The following is a 23,539-nucleotide window of genomic DNA, read 5'->3' on the forward strand; positions in this document are numbered from 1 at the left end:
TGACCTGAATGGCTGACTGTAACAAAACCCCAAGATTTTACAATACTCATTTATTCATCGAATATTGTGTGTGACCACTATTGCAGAAAACAAATAATACAATGTATATACAAATACATTTGAAATAAGGATAAGGTGAAATAAGTTAGAGGATGTACATAGTGTGGTTTAACATACTGTGTATGTGTGACAAATTAACATCCAAAACAACTGGCTGGTCCCAGGACAGTAGCTGACAATAAAGATGATCCACTTACACAAGTACGTCTCGGAACAAACACTAAGACCTTGCAAGCAACAGCGAGACATTAACCTTACAGGATATTTCATAGCACGACCAGTCATCATTTTCTCGATCAGTGCAACGATAAGGTTCAGATGGGAGGGTCAAACAAGCAACGTTCTTAACCTCAGGTTTGAGATTCAATTTGAGGATGGGTTACCATAGATCGTCACGGGTGATTTTAAGAGGTTAGTTACACTACTTCTACGTCAAATGCACAAATTATTATTTTATACATATGCTTCGTAATCATATTTCATTCACAATGGTTCATTTAAGTAGTGATAGAGACAACAGAGTGCTCAGCAAACATTATTTGGAAGATGTAAGCAATACTGTTTAGCCATTACACATTAACATACAAATAGCACTTCATGCAAGATTTTGGTGTGAATATATAAGACAATCAACATCTAACATACTCAGTAACAGGATACTTAACAACTTTGATTTTGGGACTTGACGTGTACACTATACTTCCACAAGCAGGCAAACTAGATGCAAAACTATATGATGGCATATAATGTTTGCCCACATTATCACATGGCATAATAATCTTGGAATTCTAATGCTTGCAAAAATATAATATCTTGTACATTTACATCTGCATTTGCTACACCTACCATCCCAACACATGGACAATGATCTCGAAGAGGAATACATCTTTAAGTTGAACAATGAAGAATCATCACAAAGGGGAATACTCTTGCAAGTTGCACCAAGGAAAAGTATTCCAGCTACACCTACCATCCCAACACATGGACGATGATCTCGAAGAGGAATACATCTTTAAGTTGAACAAAGAAGAATCATCACAAAGGGGAATACTCTTGCAAGTTGCACCAAGGAAAAGTATTCCAGCTACGCCTACGTCCCAAAACATGGACGATGATCACAAAGGGACATAACCATGTCCATCCAACACTGAAGAATGATGACAAAGGGAAGTCACACACCACGGACACTCATCCCAGCTACATCCCCACACATGAACAGCGATCACAAAGAGGAATAACCCTGTCACTCCAACACTGGAGAATCATCACAAAGAGGAATAACCTTGCATGTCACACACTAAGGACAATGATCCCAGAGAGGTATAACTTTGTGCATCACACACAATGGACAAGGCTGACAACGAAGAAGAACCGTGCAATGTCGATATTAATTTTGTTCTTTGCTCCAATACAAAAATAAAAGCCTTGTACAAAACCCAGATACTGTCATCAAAATAAGCTAGCTACCCAACACCTATTTCATCAGTCGGTAAGGTGACAATACAAAACTGACGGAACAGTTCACAGAAAATGAAATATGGGCAAAGAGTTTTTCAAGTCATTGTAGTCAATATATACATAAAAGAATGTCGGGTCCATGGAGTGGCTGCCAAATATGGTTTGGAGGTAGCTACAGTTGGGAATGGGCATCTCTGCTTGTTATCTGAGCCTGTCTGAAATAACCTGAAGTAAACTAAAAGGGGCCACGGAGTTACAGATTATTAAGGTCATGCCTAGCTAATGTTCTACTTGCTGTTGGTTACAGAAATGTGTCACAAAGAGTCAGCTGTTATTACCGAATATTTGATATCAGATGTTCTGCAAGATTTTCAAAAGGTAAACCTAAGAACAAATAAAATAGAATATTAGTTTTATGGATCGGCAAATAGACATTTTAATAAATAACAAATATAACTTTGTACAAACCATTTAACAATGCTAAAATAGATATATGGACACAATATTCATATCAAAATTCAGCACAGTATGGTCTGTTTCTGGAAAAAGACAGAAGAAATCTGAAATAGTTCTGATCAGCTTAACTATCTACACTGCTTTTAAGATCATGATTAACTTGAGGTAAAAAATCAATTTCAATTTCAATTATAATTTCATACAAAATGATGATACAGGAATATTTACAAGAACTTTCTGGTTCTGATCATAACATCGGCTCACAAGCAAAGTAGTCAAGTGATTGTCAAATATTTTTCCCCCCAATACATTTCTTGGTACACTGTACTTAACCCAACGTACAAATATGGGATAAGCTGTCCCTACTATCAAAATAGACGCAAGACAACAAATTCTTCAATATATTGTCACTTTGGCATCTGTGTCAATAAGGGGCAACAGTAGTACACTAGAAAATATTATTGAAGAAGTAGGTATCCATGAATTGTGTTTTCAACTCCTTAGAAATGCCCATGACACAACCATACATATTGCACATCAAGGGAAGAAAATAACCTATTTTCCTGATAACATATCACAAAATATTCTGACATCAAAATAAGTGCCAAAATGTGAAAATATCAATATCATCCCTGTACTGATTATGTCCGTTCTCTTTTGATTGTATTGTCATTATGGTCTCCCTGATTCAACTCCTACTTGCTTGTTTAACAGAGAATAACTGAGCTAAGACTAGTAAGAGGGACTATGAATTACATATAAACACATCCTGTCGATGCCAAGACACCAATTTTGTTTTTTGCTCCTTAAGTTAAAAATGCTTAAAGTATTATGCATATAAGTATTGATATTAAAACAGTGCGATAGTTATCCATTAATGGTGTATAGTTTGATATTGCTTATCGACAGTAAACTGCTCTGAAGGTACCCAATCGATAGTGTCAGCATACCGACACGCTGTCTCCTCGTAGGTCGACATATTGGACAACAACAGCTGTGTTCACCATCAAGGCTGACGTCCAGCAGTATACCATGGCAGCAATCTGCATAGATCTGTCCACTATTAACAGTGACATACCTGTGTCAACATTGGTCACATTTTCTCCCCTTGGCCAGGAATGACAAGAGGATAGTGACAGTTTTACTCAACTTACCATTAGGCAACCCAAACAAGGAAGGCCCTGTCAAACGATTTTTAAACGTTTAACAAACTGTAGAGGTATGATGCCTTACTATTCCAAATACAGTGGAAGCTGTCTAATTCAGACTCATCAGAATTACGAAGAGTCCGAATTGGACTGGTGAGAGTCAAGACTTAGCTCCCTTGACCAGGAGCTACACAGGCACGGTACTTTTACCATGATGTAACGTGTTTTCGGGGTAATATCGCAAAAGATGATCATGGACATTATTGCATATCAGTAGATTATCAAAACTGTAATTCCGTCCATAAATATCACCTCATCTTTTATAAATAATTTATTGTTAGAATGCTCTGTTGTCCAGTGGTTTCCAATGCAACACACATTTTGTGTCTTATCCGTAAGCAAAAGCGCTAGAAGTGACGTACCATGCTTTCGTGTTACTTGCTATTTCGTGGGGTAACGCCCTTGTACGGAAGCGCACATGGTTCAATCTTCTCCACAGAAATCAGCAAATACAACATATCATTGGTTCAGGAATTTTGTCACTGATGAGAAATTACTGGAGCATCGTCTTTTTATAACAAAATCGCATACCTTCAAAATGACACGGAGCGAGTCGTGTCAGCTTGCTGAACTTCTTTGTTAATTCCTTTTGTTAATTGGTTATCATCACACCTGATAATCCATTTGAAGTCGGTAATCAGCTAACTACAAAGCACTTCCGCATAGACAGTCCCGCTAGTCCGATTTAATTAGCGATGTTTTCATAGTAAATTACCTTGAAGGGCGGAGATTTCAGTCCGAAATCCGAGTTACATGAAGTCCGAATTTGTTAGCCTATATGTAATGATAACTTAGTTAACTTCTGCCGGGACCAACAATTCGGACCAAATTATATAGAAAACAGTGTTACTTAGGGTTCGAGTAAGACAGCTTCCACTGTACATCAACTTTGAAATTTCCTTTCCTAAAATCACTATCAGTCATAACATGTACTGTCATACTTTACTACTGGTTCACCTTGATATCATACCAGTGTTACTTCAAGTGTTCATCTCTTACATTCATGAAATATCCAGATATTCTGACAACTGAAGACAGGTGGCCATGGAACAAGGAACCTGTAGGTTCATGCTGTCACCAACCAACAGTCTCACTCTCACAATGGTGCACAGAAGCAGCCTAGACTATGAAAGACTAGTATAAATACCCTGAAACAGGGAACAATACTGGGCTCCTCTACAATACTATAACCTCACCACTATACTCAAAAGCACCACTAGGCAGTGAAAGGTTTGCTCATGTGTTTCCATGGCAACACAGTTATCTGTATTAGTGTATATCCCATGATCTCCCCTTGAGATCTGAGAAGATTCTGATGTGATTAACAGGTTACAGTATCATTTAGCAAATGGTTCAGTACAAATGACACTTATTTCATAATTATTGGCAGTAAACTGACCATCTTCATATACCAAAATTGCATTCTTGACAAACAGCAGTTATAGTCATGGATGGACACAAACCAACTATACTGACCCTCAAAAAGAACACACCATCATAATGTCAGATGTTGTTATCAGACATTGTATACACCTCAATAACAAACATATACTGTTCATAGTGTAGTAGAGGTAACAGGATGTAGACCTTGCACCATAATGGTTGGTTTCAAATTGGCAGTCAGCATGTCCAGATGGTATAAATATTTCCCATACATAGCTGATTCAGTTGGTGGTTTGGGTAAATAGAGGAAACTGGCAGCTGTTCGACTGGAATTGGCAATAATAAGTTCATTCATTGCTTTCACAAAATCGTCTGGTGCTTCATAATAATCTTGCATGTGTGATCCGTCAAAGTCCATTTCTATGTACGGGCTGCGCATGTACGGCTGGAGATGGTCCCAGGATATCACTTGAATCTTGGCAATGATCCGAAGCTGACGCAAGAACATGTCCAGTTTTTGTTCCTTCTGAATCGTGTTATCTGTTTGGGCATTCACCATCAGGAACACTCGTAGAGTGGTTTTAGATTTCCAACGGGGCACCATGTTAAGAATGCAGGCAAGCTGAAGGAGGAAGAGACAGGTGTTGTCGAAGTAGCTCGCAGTCTCAGGACGGAACAGATTCACTGGCCACACATCAATATACGAGTTCAGGTCGGACTGAAGGATTTCTGTTTTATTCAGTGTGTTAAAATGGCGACAAAGACAGAGGTTCTTTCCCAGTTTGAGGCAATCTTTAATCATGTTGACATACTCTGTCTCTGATAATATATTCTTTGGACTCGTCCCATCACGAGGCCCCACGAAGTATCCCTCTATCTGAGAAAAACTTTCATTTTCCACATTTCCAAAGAATCTTCTACGACGAACTTTTGTTTTTAGTAATGTGTCTTGTGGTTCAGAGGAATCATAGAAGCCAAGACACACTGTGTTAGGCTTCATTCCGCCAAGTCCAGACACACGGATAAGATGCTGCAATCCTTCTCTGACACTGTTTGCAAGGGTGAGCTCTGCAAATGCCTTAATCTTGAGATGATCAATGAGGCTGAGCCAGTGAGGCTGTGTGTCAAGGATAGGGTCCGTGGGGTAATCTTCTAGCCGGCCAACTTTCACATGACCGATAACGTACAGCCCACTCTTCTTAATGTCATTGATGAAGTCCATCAGTTCACAGCATTGTCTTGGGTTGGCTACCATGAGTAGAATCTGTGGTCTCCAGTACTTGACATGGGACTTGCGTGAGTCCAGCATGAGGAGGTACTTTCGGACTTGGTGGAAGATAAGAGCCTGGCTGATGGAGCCCCAGGACGTAGGCAGAGAGCGGAAGTGCAGTAGGATGACCAGCAGCAGCATGATGACCAGTGCGATGGACGTGTAGATGGGACTGATGAGGAAACACATCACCATGCAGCCCACCAGGCCCAAGCCACATGTGTACCACGTGAAGTAACGGAACGTAGGTCTGTGGACAAAGAACACCTACATATAAGACTGCAGTCACAGGAAATTCGGTATGGGGAAACTTCTGCACTGATGTTGGGTACACAGCACATGGCACTCACGGAAAGACTGACTAAATGTCCCTATTACTCGCCCATGGAAGATACTGCAGTGTAACATTTTTATGGCAATATTGCACTAGTGTAATACTGTTTACAGCAATGGCGTCACAATCCCAATAACTGTCTCAGTGGTATTAGGCCTTGCTTGACTCTTGGAGAGCTGAGAGTCATCACACTGTAGGCAGTTTCTGTCAGTTATGTTGGTCAGTAATAAGCAGAATACTAAGCTTGCTTCCGTGAAATACCATTTTTTTCTAACTCACGAATGATTTGCTTTCAATCATTTGATACTAAATCATTAAACCGTTTAACAAAAATGGTATAATTTAGATGGAAAGTCATTTACTATTATACGTAGTTACACAGCAAACAGCAATATTCCAGCTGAATCACAGTGACCTACAGGCCAAAAAACACAATGGTTGTGAGCATGAGCACCAGTCTATGCTGTACCAGTCCAGCAAACAGACTTGAGTAACAAGTTGCTTATGTAAGTCACTAACACGACAAGATAGATACACACATTCTCAACTGTTTTTAATGTTCAAAACACATTGCTGCTTGTCCAAACTAGGACTCTTGCAAGGAACCTATTTCAGGTTATGTCAGCTCCTACCTGAAGTTGGGGGCAGACGCCAGTTCCAGAGCCAGACAGGCAAGATTGGTAGCAGCATACGATAACAAGAAGAACACTGAAGTTACTGGGGCAATGGCGTTCAAGGAGCCGATCAACAGGATGCACTGAAACAAGACCATGCAGTGTTATTCACTAGCTTTCATTGCTCATGCACAAAATGAACAAACACCATATTAAAAAGCATTGGAAAAGATGAAACTGGACATATCACTGTATTCCATGAAAATATTTACACCTAAATGTCTGTATGTGTATGTGAGCATACCTGCACTAAAACCCAGGTGATGATGACTGCCATGATAGGGTTACCTCCCCTTGTCGTGATTGTTGCAGGTTTCAGGAAAATCCCTGGAAAAATATGTATTCTTTTTCAGTGTTGACCCAAACTGGAAATAATATTATTCAATTCAACAGTGCTGATTGCTACAGAAACACTTATGTTCCCTTATATCAAAGTGAACACTTGAGAAATATGGACTTTAAAAAGTACAAATTTATACAATACTAACTTTCCTATTTTCACTGCCACAGACACTTTGGAATTCAAGGATAATCCCTCATACAATATAGATTGTAGTGTTACTTGTTACATAGCAAACAATCCTGGAGTGTAACTTACAAAACAGCTGATCCACTCCAAGAGCCTCCAATATACGAGAAGCACCTATAAGGTTTCCCAGGGCTGCTGACAGTGTGGCAGCAAAAATACCAATCACCACGAATGGAGGCCATCCGTTGATTTGTTGCAGGAACACATAGTCATTTTTCAGAAGGAACCTGGAAGAATACTGAGACTCACATACACTGCTTCCTTGACATAAATTCATGGCGACAGTTATACAAGAAACACTGAAATAGTTTTGACACAATGGATATTTGAAAATGATCACTGCTGATATTTCATTGTAAACAAAAATTAGATCAGTAGACAGTTTTAGAACTGAATGTGCTGAATGTGAAGACTTTAGGTCAATAGGCTGTTTTAGAACTTACTGTAAAGATTTTAGGTCAAAAGGCTGTTTCAGAACATACTGTGAAGACTTTTTTGGTAAGTAGACTGTTTAGAACCGAATATGTAGACATTAGATCAATAGGCAGTTATAGAACTGAATTTGAAGACTAAAGGTCCATTGACAGACTTAAAAGTGAATGTGAAGACTTTATGTCAACAGGATGTTTTAGAACTTACTGTGAAGACTTTAGGTCAACAGACAGTCTTGAACTGAATGTAAAGATTATAGGCCAATAGAGGGTTTAAAACACTGCCTTATGGTACTCACCTGGAGCAGGATCCACCAATGAGGATGGAGAGGAATAGGTATGCAAAGAAGGTGAAGCCCACAGCTGACAGAGTTCCTTTCGGGATGGATTTACTGGGGTCCTTCAGCTCACCTAAAGTACAGAAGGTGTAAGGTATATCATGGGCATAGTAGTCCCCACTGTGTCATTCCACATCAACCAGCACACAGCACTGAATATATCCTGGATTGTGATCAGGGGCCTCATCATCAGCAGCAACCAAATTATTCTAAATCAACTGTATGTACCATGTTTTCTATGTCACATGCACAATTATCTATTTTCCCAATTGAAAATGTGGTATAGCAAGTTGCTGCACCAAATCAGGTGAATGAAGAGATGAATGAAGAATAAAAAAATACACTTTCATGTAATTACTTTCCTTCATACATTTTCATACAGTAACGCATGCATTAACAACCATTCTCAATTCAATGACCCCTTTAAACTTTATGTACAAAGGAAGTGACACCCCACTCCCCAAATTGCATATCAAAACTGCTGACCCACCCGCTAGAACACTGATGACTCCTCCTTCCTCTCCAGAACAAAATGGGTGACCCCTCCTTAAAATCATCATTACACACACAGTCACACTCGTCCTCGCCATAAATTATGAATGGTCCCTTACATGGCCATGTAAGCTGGAAAGGAGGTAATTGTAGCTACCTTTGTGCTAGTGTTTACTGCTGATGAAAACTCGTCTAAAGAAGACACGTTTCCCTAATTTCAGGATCTCATAGACACCACAGATTAGGGGACACAGGCTGTTAACTATGACAAGTGGTTAGCAAAGACTGATGTTCATGATGTTGATCACTGGATTGTCTCAATTATCCACAGACCGCCTCCATACAGCTGGGATATTGCAGAGTGTGGCATTGAACAACAAACTGATATTCACTGCCAAATGAACAGAGGCATGTATGACGCAAGACCACATGTACTATACGTGCATCAGCTTTGGACATACCTGTAAACTCACAAGTCAATCTGTTGGGCATAGTAATCCAACTACTGTCCTTGACCCACATTTCTATACCTGATTTGTCACCTGTTCACCAATCATGGGCCAACCTGCCAATTAAATCCCACCTAACAATAATGTTTTGACGCATCTAACACTGATAATAATAAGGAGTGGAACAGTTTTATTGACAACTCCCTCCACTGGTATGAACTTGTTTAACCAGCTGCTGCAATCAATAGTCCCCACACAGGGAGCCGACCAGACAGAGACACATGGCAACAGCTGTACCTGAACACAAGCAGTGGACAACTAGAGGCAGGGTACATCCACAGCTATCTTCTGCCAGGCTAGTGTCAGATGCAGACCACTATCAAACCAGGGATTGATAAGGGAAACAATATGCACAAATGATTATATAAAAAGAGAATAGCCTTAGTGATGAATTTGACAGATTATTGGAGTTTCAGTAGGGACTTAATGATGACTAGGTATGTTGCCTTAACTGTGGCAGTTTGTTGGAGTTTCAGTAGGGACTAAGTGAAGACTGGGTATGTTGCCTTAACTGCGATAGTTTGTTGGAGTTTCAGTAGGGACTAAGTGATGACTTGGCATGTTGCCTTAACTGTGGCAGTTTGTTAGAGTTTCAACAGGGACTGGGTGAGAGATGACTAGGTATGTTGCCTTAACTGAGGCAGTTTGTTGGAGTTTCAGTAGGGACTGGGTAAGTGATGACTAGGTATGTTGCCTTAACTGTGGCAGCTTGTTGGAGTTTCAGTAGGGACTGGGTAAGTGATGACTAGGTATGTTGCCTTAACTGTGGCAGCTTGTTGGAGTTTCAGTAGGGACTGGGTAAGTGATGACTAGGTATGTTGCCTTAACTGAGGCAGTTTGTTGGGGTTTGGGGAAGTGATGACTAGGTGTGTTGCCTTAACTGAGGTAGTTTGTTGGAGTTTCAGTAGGGACTGGGTAAGTGATGACTAGGTATGTTGCCTTAACTGAGGTAGTTTGTTGGAGTTTCAGTAGGGACTGCGTAAGTGATGACTGGGTATGTTGCCTTAACTTAGGTAGTTTGTTGGAGTTTTAGTTAAGGACTAAGTGATGACTGGGTATGTTGCCTTAAGTGTGGTATTTTGTTAGGAGTTTCAAAAGGGACGTAGTGATGGAGGTTCAAGAGAGCAAAGATAATGTGATGCTGGTCAGATGCTAAGCACACTGGTTAAACACATTTGCTGCTAAGAATCCTAAAAAGATGATCAGGATGAATTGTGATTAGCCCATTTGGTTAGCCCAACCTACACTATTCTACACAGCAAATAGCACAGACAACTTAGCACACAGTTGTGGCTCAGTAAGAGTCATCAATGGCCTAAATGCAGTACTTCTACAATCTACAATAACCAGATTGTGACAAACCAAAGCAGAAAATGACAGTATAGCTGATGTATTTTGCATGAACTGTTGTTGGGCATCCATAATGCAACCTGTTACTTTTACTATGAGTATGCCAGAAGTTAGAACTGTGATAGTTATCACAGGTGTTGGTCATTAACATGATCAATAACTGACAGTTGACATGTCCCTCCTATATGATTACCTGGCATGTCAAGTCCTGCTGTGTTCATGACAGTTAAAGACGAACCAAAACAGTGATAAATGAATCAACAAATATAGCTTTATCAGCCATTGGAAGTGTGTGAATCAACTAATATTCAAATAAAGTTTTAACCTACTTGGGGAAAATGCCCTTCCAAGCATTCATTTAGTCTGAAAACGTACTTGAAGCAAACGCTTGTTTTCTTTCATATACCACTTCATGTGAAATTGATGAAAATCCTTAAATTTACTAGTTTTACACATCCGTATTCTGTCAGTATCTTCCAACAGACTTACCTGACATGTTGGCCCCATTGAGGATGCCTGTGACACTGCTGAAGAGAATGGCAAACACAGTGGCAAACTGCATGGTGTTCCCTGTGTTGTAATCCACAGTGTAGTTGGCTGTAACACAACCACAGTACAACTACTGTCCTGTCCTCTCACATTGTTACAGATCGGGAATGTGTATACATGGACAACTAGAAATAAGGGAATAACATTCAGGACCTTAACTTCATTAAACATCTGTTTAAGTAAAACTGTCCTGTCCATCTAAAATGTCAGTGTTACACATTGTGAATACTGTACCTTTGATAAGTGAGTGAGTTAAGATTTACAGTCAAATCAGCAATAATGTACATTTGGGTAACAAAAAGAAATAAATAACATTTGCTTGGTCTGGAGATAAACATCTGATGTCAGAATTGTTTTAAGTGCTCACAGTCAAGTTAAACGTAAGATCCTTCATTCTGACAAGAGGGACAGTAGATATCAGATAACTCTGAATTACTGAACTCACCAAGGAGGTTTTCCCTGAAGGTTGCTGCACTCAGGCCTGTGTATTTGCCCGTGATGTTGGCCTGGTCTTCCGACATGTTGGTGTACACCACTTTATTGGTGAAAGGGATCCGGACATTGATGGTGTGGTTGATGGCGAAGATACTGATGATGACTGACAGCAGGCATATCACCACAATCTGACAAGGGACACATAATGTGAAGATGTGGCAGCATGTATTGTGAGTGAGTGGGTTGGGTTTTGTAATGCTTTAAAGCCCTTTTTAGCAATATTTCAGCCATATCATAACAGGGATGTGAACCAAGGTCATCAGTGTGATGAGTAAACACATTACCCACTGGGATACCCAACACTAGACTCATTGAAGAACATTTGCAGGATTTGCAGGGCATGTGTACTGTCGGGTGTCCATAGATATTTTCAAAATCTTCCATGTTATTAAGATGCCCAAGTGATCTCAGGCACACAACAAAACACTCATTTCAATTCAATAGTTTTGACATAGCACCACAATCTTGGAAGAAGCAAGTTGTAGTCATGTCAGAGATGGACCCTGATTGGTCAGGAAGTTGGATAAATTACATTAATAACTGATGGCCACTTGTGGCCCAACTATAAGTCCATGGAATACCATCCTGGGCCCCGTTTCACAAAACTCTCGTAAGCCTAAGATCTCGTAACTTTTCTCGTAGCATTTGCACCTCCTATGTTACAGTATGCCAGGAACGAGAGCTACGAGAAAAGTTACGACATCTTAGGCTTACGAGAGTTTTGTGAAACGGGGCCCTGGTTTTCAGAATGGTTGAGAAATGGTTGCCTTTTACAGACAGTTAATGCCAATGCCTTGGGAAGAAGCAAAATCACATGAAAATCACATGAAAATCATATCTGAGTACACTATCAATTCCAAATTAGTCAATAGGTCATATTAAGACTGCTTTGTTGATGCATAATTTTTGCCTCCAAGTGCAAGCTATTTACATATGAAAGGAAGAATTTACTACTCACCATCAGGATGAAAGCCGAGGTCCTGGCAAACATGGCACCACCAATGAGGCAGACTAGGAGACAGACAATAGATACGACGGTGGCATAGAGGTACCTCCACCAGTCATTATCATCCGGCAGCCCAGTACCATCCTTCCCTATCAGGGACCCTGTATACACAGGACATATATACTGCACAGTTGGACAAGTGTACAATCAAATGTACATTGCTCAATAACTTATGGTGTCATCATGATCAAACCCGTGAAGATCCGGGTAGAATAGGCCTTCAGCAACCCATACTTGCCACAAAAGGCGACAGCTTGTGGCAACTAACGGGATCAGATGGTCAGACTCGCCGACATGGTTGACTCATATCATCACTTCCCAATTGCACTGATCGATGTTCATGTAGTTGATCACTGGTTTGTCTATTCCTGACTCAAGTATTTACAGACCTCCACCATGTAGCTGGAATATTGCTGAGTGCGCCATAAAAGTAAACTCACTCAATCACTCAACATGATCAATACATGTCATTAACCATCAATTTCCTTCCTATCAATAAATGATGTACGCCAGATTTTGAAATTGTATCAAATACAAAGCTTCCATCAAGCCAGTGAATAAAGAAAATGACAGCATGAAAAACAACTAAGGTGAGAGCATTCCATAACAATTCTTAGGTAAATTATAACTAAGTATTATCTTTTTTTCACCACAAATTATGAAAATAATTCTCATCAAAATCTCAGTATCCATACCATCATGCAAGGAGCTGGGGACATTTGATTACAAATCATGTCAGAATGAGTTTAACAGAATGATTGATGAAATAATGTGAAAACATAAAAGGTTGTTCAGACAGGTCCTGTGATCTATATTTAGCAGTCCTATATGGTAATACACATGCAGTCATTACAACATTCCTGATATGAATGACACTGTAATTTCACTTGAGCTTTACCTACATCCTGCACATTCAAAACTTATCAACAACTTCCTAGTATAGTCCTTGAACAATTGCCATTGTTATGAACCAGTGAGGTAGAATGCTTGTACCCATATGTTTCCAGTTTCGGAAAAACACTTGAACTTACCTCCTGGGCCAAAGTTCTGAAGTATTCCTTCCACAAAACCACTGACGTAGAGAGCACATGCCATCACATTGGCTACAAAGAATAGGAATCCAATACTACCGCCAAACTCAGGTCCAAGGGCTCGACTTATCATGTCTGGCACAGGGTCAAGGATCTTTTTCCGAACCCATATCACACAGGTATGCAAGTGTCAGTTTCTCTGGTACAACAGTCACCAATATCACAGCAACACACATAAAAGGCTTCTAGTCAATGCTACATTCATCACCTCTCCCTATAAGGCGGTAGAGTAACCTAGTGCCGATGACCCGGGTTTAATTCCCAAAATGGGTACAATGAGTGAAGCCAATTTTTTATGTCCCCTACTGTGATGTTGCTGGAAGATTGCTAAAGGGGGCATTAAACTACATTTACTCTTCTCCATTCAATCTGTCATCTTGTGATACTACTGCAATGAAATCAATCTACCACTGTAAACAAACTGGAACTGACAATAGATATAAAACAAATGTTTGAGCGGAGGGTTAACTTTTGCTCAGTATAAACTCATAAAAATTTTCCTGATGGGAAATATGATTCCCTCTGTGGGAAGAGGATACATTGTAAGTTGTTCACTGTTGTTCACTGTTGTTCACTGGCCAATCAACCCATGGGCAACAGGGTACCAGTTAACAATGCATTTATCTTACCGAACACCTGTGTTTGTTAATTTTGAACTGTTTGAAGCATGGTGACAAAACTTTTTGTAGCAATTGCTAGGTTTTGCAGACGACAAGGAAAGCAGAGTTACAGTTCTTCCTTCCATCGATTTGCATACACAAAACATTGATATTTCTGTACACCATACATGATTCAATGTTATTCAAGATAAAGAATCACCACAAAGTAGCAAATGAGTTCGGCATTCCTAGCAGGGAATATTGAAATGCTACTTGCTTGTAACAGGGTACACTGAAAATAATAAACAGCACTCAGCTAATCAGAAAACAATATTTATGTGTAAGGTGAAATAAAGTATTTAATCAAGGTCATGTGAACATTTTACATCTCAACATTCTGACATGGCAGTACGATTTTCTAACTTTTGATAATGTTAACTGAAATATCAATTGTAGCCGATTCCAGTTGGACAACAAAGTGACCAATCAGTTGAAAGGATACAGTAAGCTCCACCCCCTTCCACAGCACCATTGGTTGAGATAGCACATATGGAAAGTACGGTCAGCACCAGGATCAGGTAGGCCAGGACCAGTTGGGCGATTGTCTCAAGGATGCCTGCTTGGCCAACCACAAAACCTGAAACATGGAACAACAGCATAAACATACTGAAAACTCACACTGTACACACGATACATACTTGATGATCACTTTACATGCAGAGGCAAGGTATAACACTTACTCAACTTGCAGAGACCAAATACTCAGTGTGAGGTCACACTGTTTAACTTCAACACCTGCAATTCTTCATAATTCATGATTGCAGTGTGTGGTTGTGTGCATAGAGCTCAGGTCACAATCAGTTTCTAAGATATTGGGGTTTTGGGACTTAGTACATATAGCGATGAAAGAAACAACAGTACAAAGTTTACTTAGACTGAACCTTTTCACTTATAACAGGCAGCTTGAGTAACCAAGGTAATAATGATCAGATTGTGTGCTTTGACCAGAACAGCCATCCTATGAAAGTCACATTATAAATACTGTCAATATTATTACCATTCAAAAATATAATTTGGAATGATGTTTAATTTCAATCAATTGACGATCTTCAAATTTGGTAACAGACTACATCAAAACTTCCATAAACTTGAAAAAAATATACAAATAGCTGACAAGACTTTCACCTTTTCAAGATACTACTGTGATTGTTCATGCATACCCTGTCCACATATGATATCCACAAATCAAAATTCTCTACTTTATTTACCAGGATACCTAAGCCTAAAATATCAACCATTTACTAAAACCCAGGTTCTCCAAACTGTGTTTCCACATCCCTACAATGAAAGTGGGAACATCCGGTTGCAGAGGAAGAACCATAGGAGGCATTGTTTATTAATGAGTTAATTAACACATAAGACAATGTTCGTGTAAGAGCATTTACTGTTTTCAAAAAAGAACATTGACAGATACAGAAATAATAAAACTGATTATCAGAGATACGGGGGCGAACCAGTCGACACAGGTACTTGCTGAAGGCCTGTCATATAATGGTGAACAAAATGAGCAGTCAAAGGTTCACAGATACTTTTATATTAATCATAGTTAAAACAGTTATTGCAATCAGATTTTATTATTTACAGTGAACTAATGGATACCCCATCAGTATATTTGCAAAATTAAGAAATATATCAAACCGGACTAAAATGTTATGTTGTAATGGTAAATTAAATGCCATTTTTTTAAAATTTAGGCCAGACTAATTTTATTTCTTGTTTTACAGATTTTTGTCCTCCGAAAACCTAATGGCAGGAGGGAAAAGGAAATAAACTCTCTAGTCACAGTAACATTCCTTTTAAATACTATAGTAATCTACTTCTGGCAATTTATGAAGTGTGTTTTGGACAAAATACAACTTAAAAAACATTTTCTTGTAAGTTTACATTTTTGGCCAATAAACAGCATTACGATTTTTCAAACAGGGAACTTGTAGTTTTTTTCTTAGTCTTGGAAAAATATGACCCGGGGATCCATAAAAAAGATATATTTGGTCTGGTCTTACCTTAATACTTTAGACTCATTAACTAAATTTAGAACTTCAAACCACTCACTGCCCATTGAAACAGGAGGTTGTTATGACATTAAATGATGCAACAAAATCTGCCAGTTTTATACATCATCTGTCTGTGATGACCTCCATATTTTATCATACTGTCTTTGACTGTATTCAATGTTCTGATATGTATCAACATTTTTTGTATGTTCTCTGTGAGTTTTGAGAATAAAATGTCTGTCCTCTTCACAAGGTTCAGTAACATAGCTAAACCCTAATTAGCTAAGGTTAATCCATTCTATCAGATAGGGGAGTATGGTGTGTTTTCTTTATTAACTGCCCATACCACTGTCTCACAGTTGGGGTATCAAAACTGAGAGTTCTCACAAATGGGAGTAGACTGCCTAGTCTGCTATGATAACCATTACGTTAAGCAGATTGATGCTAAGTTATCAGTGTGCGTATAAACCAAAAACGTGCATGTTACACACAAATAAATCTACATTTCACACACAATATTTTCTACCAGAGTGTTCTTGTACAGAAATCATTTTGTGTTCTGGGAACAAGTAACTGAAAACAAGTATTTTCCCCAAGGAAGCAACAAAATAAAACAAAGTTTCTCTCAGTTAATTTGACTTGCAAATGACAACATGCTCTAAAAGACAAGGAAACGACATCTAAATTTTAAAATCTGACAGTGGGACGCCCTGAATTTGCTGAACACACAAGATTCTTGGGACTAAGTGTTTTTGGAATGCAAACATAATTTTCCTACTGTGAACACTGTAAGTTTTCATGGATTTCTGAACACATGGCTCACAAGAGTCACATGGACAAAATTGTACAGAAACAAAGCTCAACATCAACTTTTGTGTTGGCTTTTTTGAATTATTGACTTTCTTTAGCATGTCAGTGTTGCTACAAGGACAAATGCTATGCACAGTTAGTTCAATCAATCAGAACACACCTAGTCAACAGTATTTACCACTGTAACAGACGGGCTCTTCATCCTTGATGACAACAGTGACAACTGCTGCTCACATCTAACATATTAAAACAAATTCAGCCAGACATTAGGTATTCACTGCAAGATACACAGAAAATAACTAAGCAGTAAATGCTGAAAAATGACACAAAAGTATTCTCAAACTAAAATATAAAGAAAGATATAAAATGTTAATGAGTCACAGACTTATCTGAACATGGTCACAGATAATGATTGGGTACAATTGATTAAAATGTAACACCCTGCACACAGCAAATATTTAAGAAAAGTCATCTATTGTGACCTGTGTTCTGATCGATCAGATAAAATCTAAATGTCAGTAACCTTAGTAACTACCATATGTGACATCAGGAACAAACATTTCCACAGTATGTCATGACACTGGACTGGGGGCATGTGATTTTACAATTTCATGTCAACTTTAGATACACTTTCAGAGTGAGTGAGTGAGTGAGTGAGTTGGGATGCTGCTTTTAGCCATATTCCAGCTACATCACAACAAATGAATTGGGATTCAGAACTTTGAATTTGTCTATTTTGCACAGATATGAGTTTGTGGATGTCAAACAGCGACAAATTCTGTTAAGAAGTATAGCTCCAATATAACAGTCATTGTGAGTGAGAGAGAAAATGAAAAGAAACTGTTGGAGACGAGGTGAGGATTGAACAAAATATAATTACAAAAGGGCTGTGTCACTGACCTGCATCACCAGGAAGGACTCATACATGTACTGTCAGTATTGTATGTAAGGTATGCTTAACTGAACAGTGGCTGGATCTCAACATGCTTCCATCACTGCTAAAACCACTGACAAATTACATTTTATAGGTGGTGGTGGTGGTGATGCGGCTGCTGATACAAACAGAACCAACATAAAAGTTGTATTTCTCAAAACAAAATAATATGCCAGGAGCACACTGTTACAGGTACCCGAGTCCAATGAGTGAATAGTTAGCCCACATAACTTTCAACTGTTATGTAAGTGACGACCTAATGCCAGCACACAACACATTTATCTCAGACTGTCAGCAGCATTATCTTTCATTTGTCTGGGTTAAGAGGTTTCACTTACATTACATCTCCTTTATCAGTTAATCATGGTTTTTTTCTGTTATCGTAATTAATTCAATACATCTTATCTTTACTCATGGAAGATCAATAACTGTTACAATAAGTTATTTCATGATTCTTTGGTGTCCATGGTAATCATTAAAACAAATGAGCCAACTAAACTAAAGGTATTTACAATAAGGAAGATGTTAAATTCCTAACATCACATGACAGTCAGGGCTAGATGCTCCTGCTGATGACTAAACAAACCTTGTGACCTGACCTTTAACTCCTCGGTATGACTACAGTGTATTAATGTCATCAATCTCTGATAGCTTTATCTCCAGTGACAGAGTATACCAACTGACTTCATAGAGTAGCATGATCATTTCTGTCAGTTGTGTTAATTATATCATGATGAGGCGAGGATCTATGTATACACATGATAAACCATGTTGACTTTATGTACATCGGTTGTCCACTGATACACAGTAACATAACATCATGTGTCAGAATATCTTTCACTGAATCGGCAACCACCACAGGAAATGATCTAAAACATACTGATTCACATTTACATATGGGTTGAATTACTCTAATGAAAGTGTCTGTATCTACCTGTGAACACCACCCTCAGTGTCTGTATCTACCCATGTACTCAACAACATGGGGTAAAATTTAAGTTTTGGATCAGTGCAGTTGAACTAATTTATAGCATTTACCATGAAATGAATTATGATGTGTATTATCTGGGTATACTGGAAATATTTCAACCATGCCATTTCAATATTTACAGTGCCATGGCACACAAATTATGCACTATTTTGACCCCTGCCTGGCAAACTGAAAACACATGAACAGGATCATTTTCTGCAGACAAAAACAGTACCTAATCGTCTTCCTACTTCCTATTCACATCACTAGTGGACGAACTTATATTGTCATTACCATTTGTGACAAATAAATTTGTAGGATACAAAATGAGTTTGAGATTTATGTCCCAAATCGAATAATTTTACTTTGTCCCTAGCTTTAGTTTCACATTTTTTAATTGTGAATGAAACAGATATGTCATAACATTTTGTTTTCCTACCCATTTATTAAGTCCTAGGGGCAGCATGAGTTCTATACTCCCAAAGGAGTTGAGACTGATAATAAAGTGGACCATTGAGATTGACATCCAGTGATCAAGGGAAAAATATGACCGTGCCTTGAGCAATTTAGCACAAGTTACCTGGATATGTGCACTATATAAATATCCTATAATAATAAAAATTGTTTGATAATCATTCATCCATTATTGTGTAATAAAGACCCTCTAATCCTGTTCACATACAAATACTTCATACATATTCCCTTTCCTGATGTTTATCGGGATAAGAATGTGAGTACCATGTGACACAAAGATAACACTAAATCTTACTTACTTCAAGGGCATTTTCAGGTGTGATCATGCAGCTATATTATGACTACTACATCCTGTAGATGCATAATGTGTTACTCCATAATCTAACTTGACATGCACTTGGCACATCAGAAACAAACATGTACCAATATCAGAAATAACATGTACCAGTATCAGAAACAACATGTACCAGTCAAATTACAGCATTAAAAGGTCCAAACCATTAAAAGGTCCAAACTTTATATTCCAACGGAGTAGCTGAGTATAACGAGAACCTTTCGATAAATAAAATATCATTGTGAATTCAAGTCCTTAATCAGCTTATGTTTTTACAGGAAAAAATAATAAAACAGAAGGAAATATATACTGACCTTGACTTTAACAGAATATATGTAAACCCATCTGTGTTCTATTGTCATCATTGTATCTTTCAGGTTGTTCGATTAATGCCACACTGAGAAATACTAAAACAAAACTTCAGAACAGCAGTCTGTAGGTAATGTAGTCTGGAACACACAATCCAGTGATTGACATCACAAGCATGGATGTACGGAACTATGATACACTGACATGATCAAGAAGTCAAAGAGCCAGATCATCTCATCCTGCTAGTCACCCAACAAACATGAGTTGTTGGAGATAAATTCGAACTAGGATTCTCACAGATCATTCACGATCTTCATTTTTACTATTGACACTCACCATTCATGGTTACCCCTCAACCAGCAGTAAATACTTGAGTTGTCAATAACAAATGTTATGTTCAAACCGAACATACCAAATACACCTGGGAGCCATATTCAACTTGGCCAACAAGGAAACACATAGCAATCAATGGAAACAAGTCATGATTAAGCCATAATGTCACATTACTTCATACTGACTGTTGACACTTATAAACTCTGTATAAATAAAAAAAATACACTATGAATAGCAATGGTACTGTATACATATATTGACTGGTTATAAACTCAGTTAGGCCAAAACATATTGATCAATAGTAATATGAACATTTGTACCTTCCTGCCACCAGCACCAGACTGGGTTCAGGATGATGAAAAAATTCCAGTTTGCTTTCAACCTACAGAACAGCTTTGTGTCAGTAGTCCTGTTACCAGGTTACCTGAGGGTGTCGCTTCCAGCCTAACTGCAGGTTACTTCACTCTGATAACTAATTCTTTTGTCTGAGATATTAATATCACCTACGAAATTTGTTTTCAATTCCTGATACTGGGTCAGACGAAATCAATTAGCAACAACAAATGAATTACCGGTAGCTGATTTTGTATACTTCTGCTTTTCAAAAGTGTGGGCTTAAATAGGTTGTAAATTCGATTTTACACTACTAATGCAGAGTATCTGTGTAAACCTGTTTTAACTGTCAAGGATGTGATTCAAATCAACTTGATGAATCATGAATGAATAGCTGGAACGAGGCAACATAGATATTGAAGACAAATAATATCTGATATTTATTATCAGAGAGTACTTGGTGGTAAGTCAGAAAGGGGTGAAAATGTCATGATCAATTTGTAAAGCTGTTGCCTTTCTGTTTTGCTTCAACTAAAGGCAAACAAAAACAACAGGCAGTGGGCAAAATTAATGTCTTAATATGTAATCAATGGTAATGTCACAGCATTTATCAACCTGAAATGTAGATATTGAGAGAAAAATATAATGCAGTTTTATGAAGCACAACCAGTTATGCAAAATGATGTGAACTCGAAAGTGATGAATACTTTTGGCACAAGTCAGTACTTATGAACCCTAATCATGAAGCAAGGAACACATGATGTTAATCTCACATACAGGTATACAAAAATATTTTGTTCATGTTTACCCATATATTTCAGAGATTTTTTTTACTAGATCTAAAAAGAAACCCATTCAACTGAGAAAAAAAGCTTTGACCAATGGTTGTATCTTAAAAGTCAACTTTACCATAAGAAATATAACACTGTTGATTATAGGAACACCACTGTACTTCTTGTTTCCTCTTCGCACAATCATGGTATATAAGACATGAGCCAGGCCTAAGGTATTTTGCACTTAAACTATCAGAATCCTGCACAGTAGTATGCAATAACAAAAATTATTATTATGTTAATTATTTCTAAACATGCTAAATACCGCGTTTAATTTTCATACAAATTAGAAATATTGCCTGTTAAAGAAAACGATATCGATTTAAAACATCAGCGTTCATTCACGCGTGACTAATATGACAACTATATTGCACGGAGTAGCAGAATGACAGCTGCAGGTCTACCTACCTCCTCTCAAAAACAGTAGTGTACTGAACATTGACAGGGCGATGGGACAAAACACCCCAGCAAATGTCCCCAGCGTTCGCCTGGCATTGCCCGCCGCCCTCCTCTCCCTCGTTGATCCACTTTGGACATATGTGGCGCCGGCATTACTCAAACTTCGCGACAGGGACCAGTAAAACGGAGATCTTAACTGTGGTGCAGTCTCAATATTTTCGGCAACTTCAACTACGCTGTCAGACGTTTGAGATGTCGTTTCATTTGCCGAAGCTCCATAGCTGACATTACCCGTCGAGTTGGACAAGATTGGGTCCTTGTCATCCTCCATTGCGTTGACGTTAAAAGGAGCACATGACCTATTCATGGGTCAACTCTTGGTCCAAAACCGATAGCGGTTTTGTATTATTCACCGTGATTCACTCAGTCCAGTCAGCTGAACCGGAAAGCATATGACATGACGTCACATTTGTGCGCAGTACGATGCGCACAAGGATTTGAGCCACGTGCGTTTGTTTACAAACATGCTGCTTCGGAGGAATTTTACAGTACAAGCTTCGTCTCTGAAAATGTGCCATTTAAATGCAAATACATTACCCCGGTGAGATTAGAGAACTCAGATCCCAGAACCTGAGCAAAACCAACACTTCTTTCAGATTTTGTGTGACAGAACGGGAAGGATATTAAATAACCACGAAGGCAAAATGAACGGATTCAGGAAGTGAGAGAGTGTGACAAGAGCCCTAATACAAAGGCATAATCTTTGTAGCTGCAGGTCGTTGTTTCAAGCACACAAGACAAACATAACATAAAAGTTGACGAGACTGGGTGACCATTAAATCACCCATGGAGACTATATACAGAGATTAAAGATTATCCCTGATTCAACCATGGGAGACTCTATGACTCATTTAACAATATCGTCGTACGGACCTTGTCAACGTGTTTCTATTCTATTCTCCTGAACATGACAGTATACTATGAAAAAAAACGGCAATGAAAATTGCCGTGAGCTGAAACTATGTGAACAAATACCCATGACAGGCAATGGAAGTAAGTGATTGATGCGTCAAGAACATATTTCCCAGGAAAGCAAGTTACAAAACAAAACACTTGTGACATGCAGGACATGCACAAGATGATTGTTTAAGAAATTTGCCAAGTAGTCTGCCCTGTAGAGTGTCAGGCTGGAAGTCGTAGACCTTGCAAATTACAGTTTTAACATCACAAGTAAGCTTCTTTGTGTGAGATGAATCAATCGCCCAGTCGTTAATGTAAACAGGTATACGTGATAAATTTGCACGTGCCTCTCTTACCTGGCTGTTACCTAGGTTATCTTTACACCCTTGGTACAAACCGTGACATCGCTAATGAAAACAATGATGGTTTGTTAAACAACTTTTTTATTTTGTAGACACAAATCATGACAAAATTCTGCTGAGTTGGTGTGTTTTTCCTATCTACTTTGGCGCCTGTTTGAGTAATTTACGACTATTTGATTTTGAGTTAGAGGGCAACTCATTG

General features: G+C 38.6%; 1 protein-coding gene across 1 annotated transcript; it reads right to left on the reverse strand.

Moving 5' to 3' along the window:
• Positions 1 to 42: 42 nt before the first annotated feature.
• On the reverse strand, positions 43 to 22,465 carry LOC137268198 (solute carrier family 12 member 9-like). The gene is made up of 11 exons (XM_067802735.1): positions 22,025 to 22,465; positions 14,735 to 14,869; positions 13,574 to 13,708; positions 12,495 to 12,643; positions 11,487 to 11,664; positions 10,982 to 11,089; positions 8,103 to 8,214; positions 7,442 to 7,599; positions 7,088 to 7,170; positions 6,802 to 6,926; positions 43 to 6,085 (listed from the first exon to the last, which is right to left on the reverse strand). Exons 1-11 carry the CDS (start codon positions 22,380 to 22,382, stop codon positions 4,738 to 4,740), a joined length of 2,889 nt encoding a protein of 962 aa, XP_067658836.1. The 5' UTR covers positions 22,383 to 22,465; the 3' UTR covers positions 43 to 4,737.
• Positions 22,466 to 23,539: the final 1,074 nt, after the last annotated feature.

The sequence above is a fragment of the Haliotis asinina genome, chromosome 16, assembly GCF_037392515.1.
Source record: "Haliotis asinina isolate JCU_RB_2024 chromosome 16, JCU_Hal_asi_v2, whole genome shotgun sequence".
NCBI classification, from domain to species: domain Eukaryota; kingdom Metazoa; phylum Mollusca; class Gastropoda; order Lepetellida; family Haliotidae; genus Haliotis; species Haliotis asinina.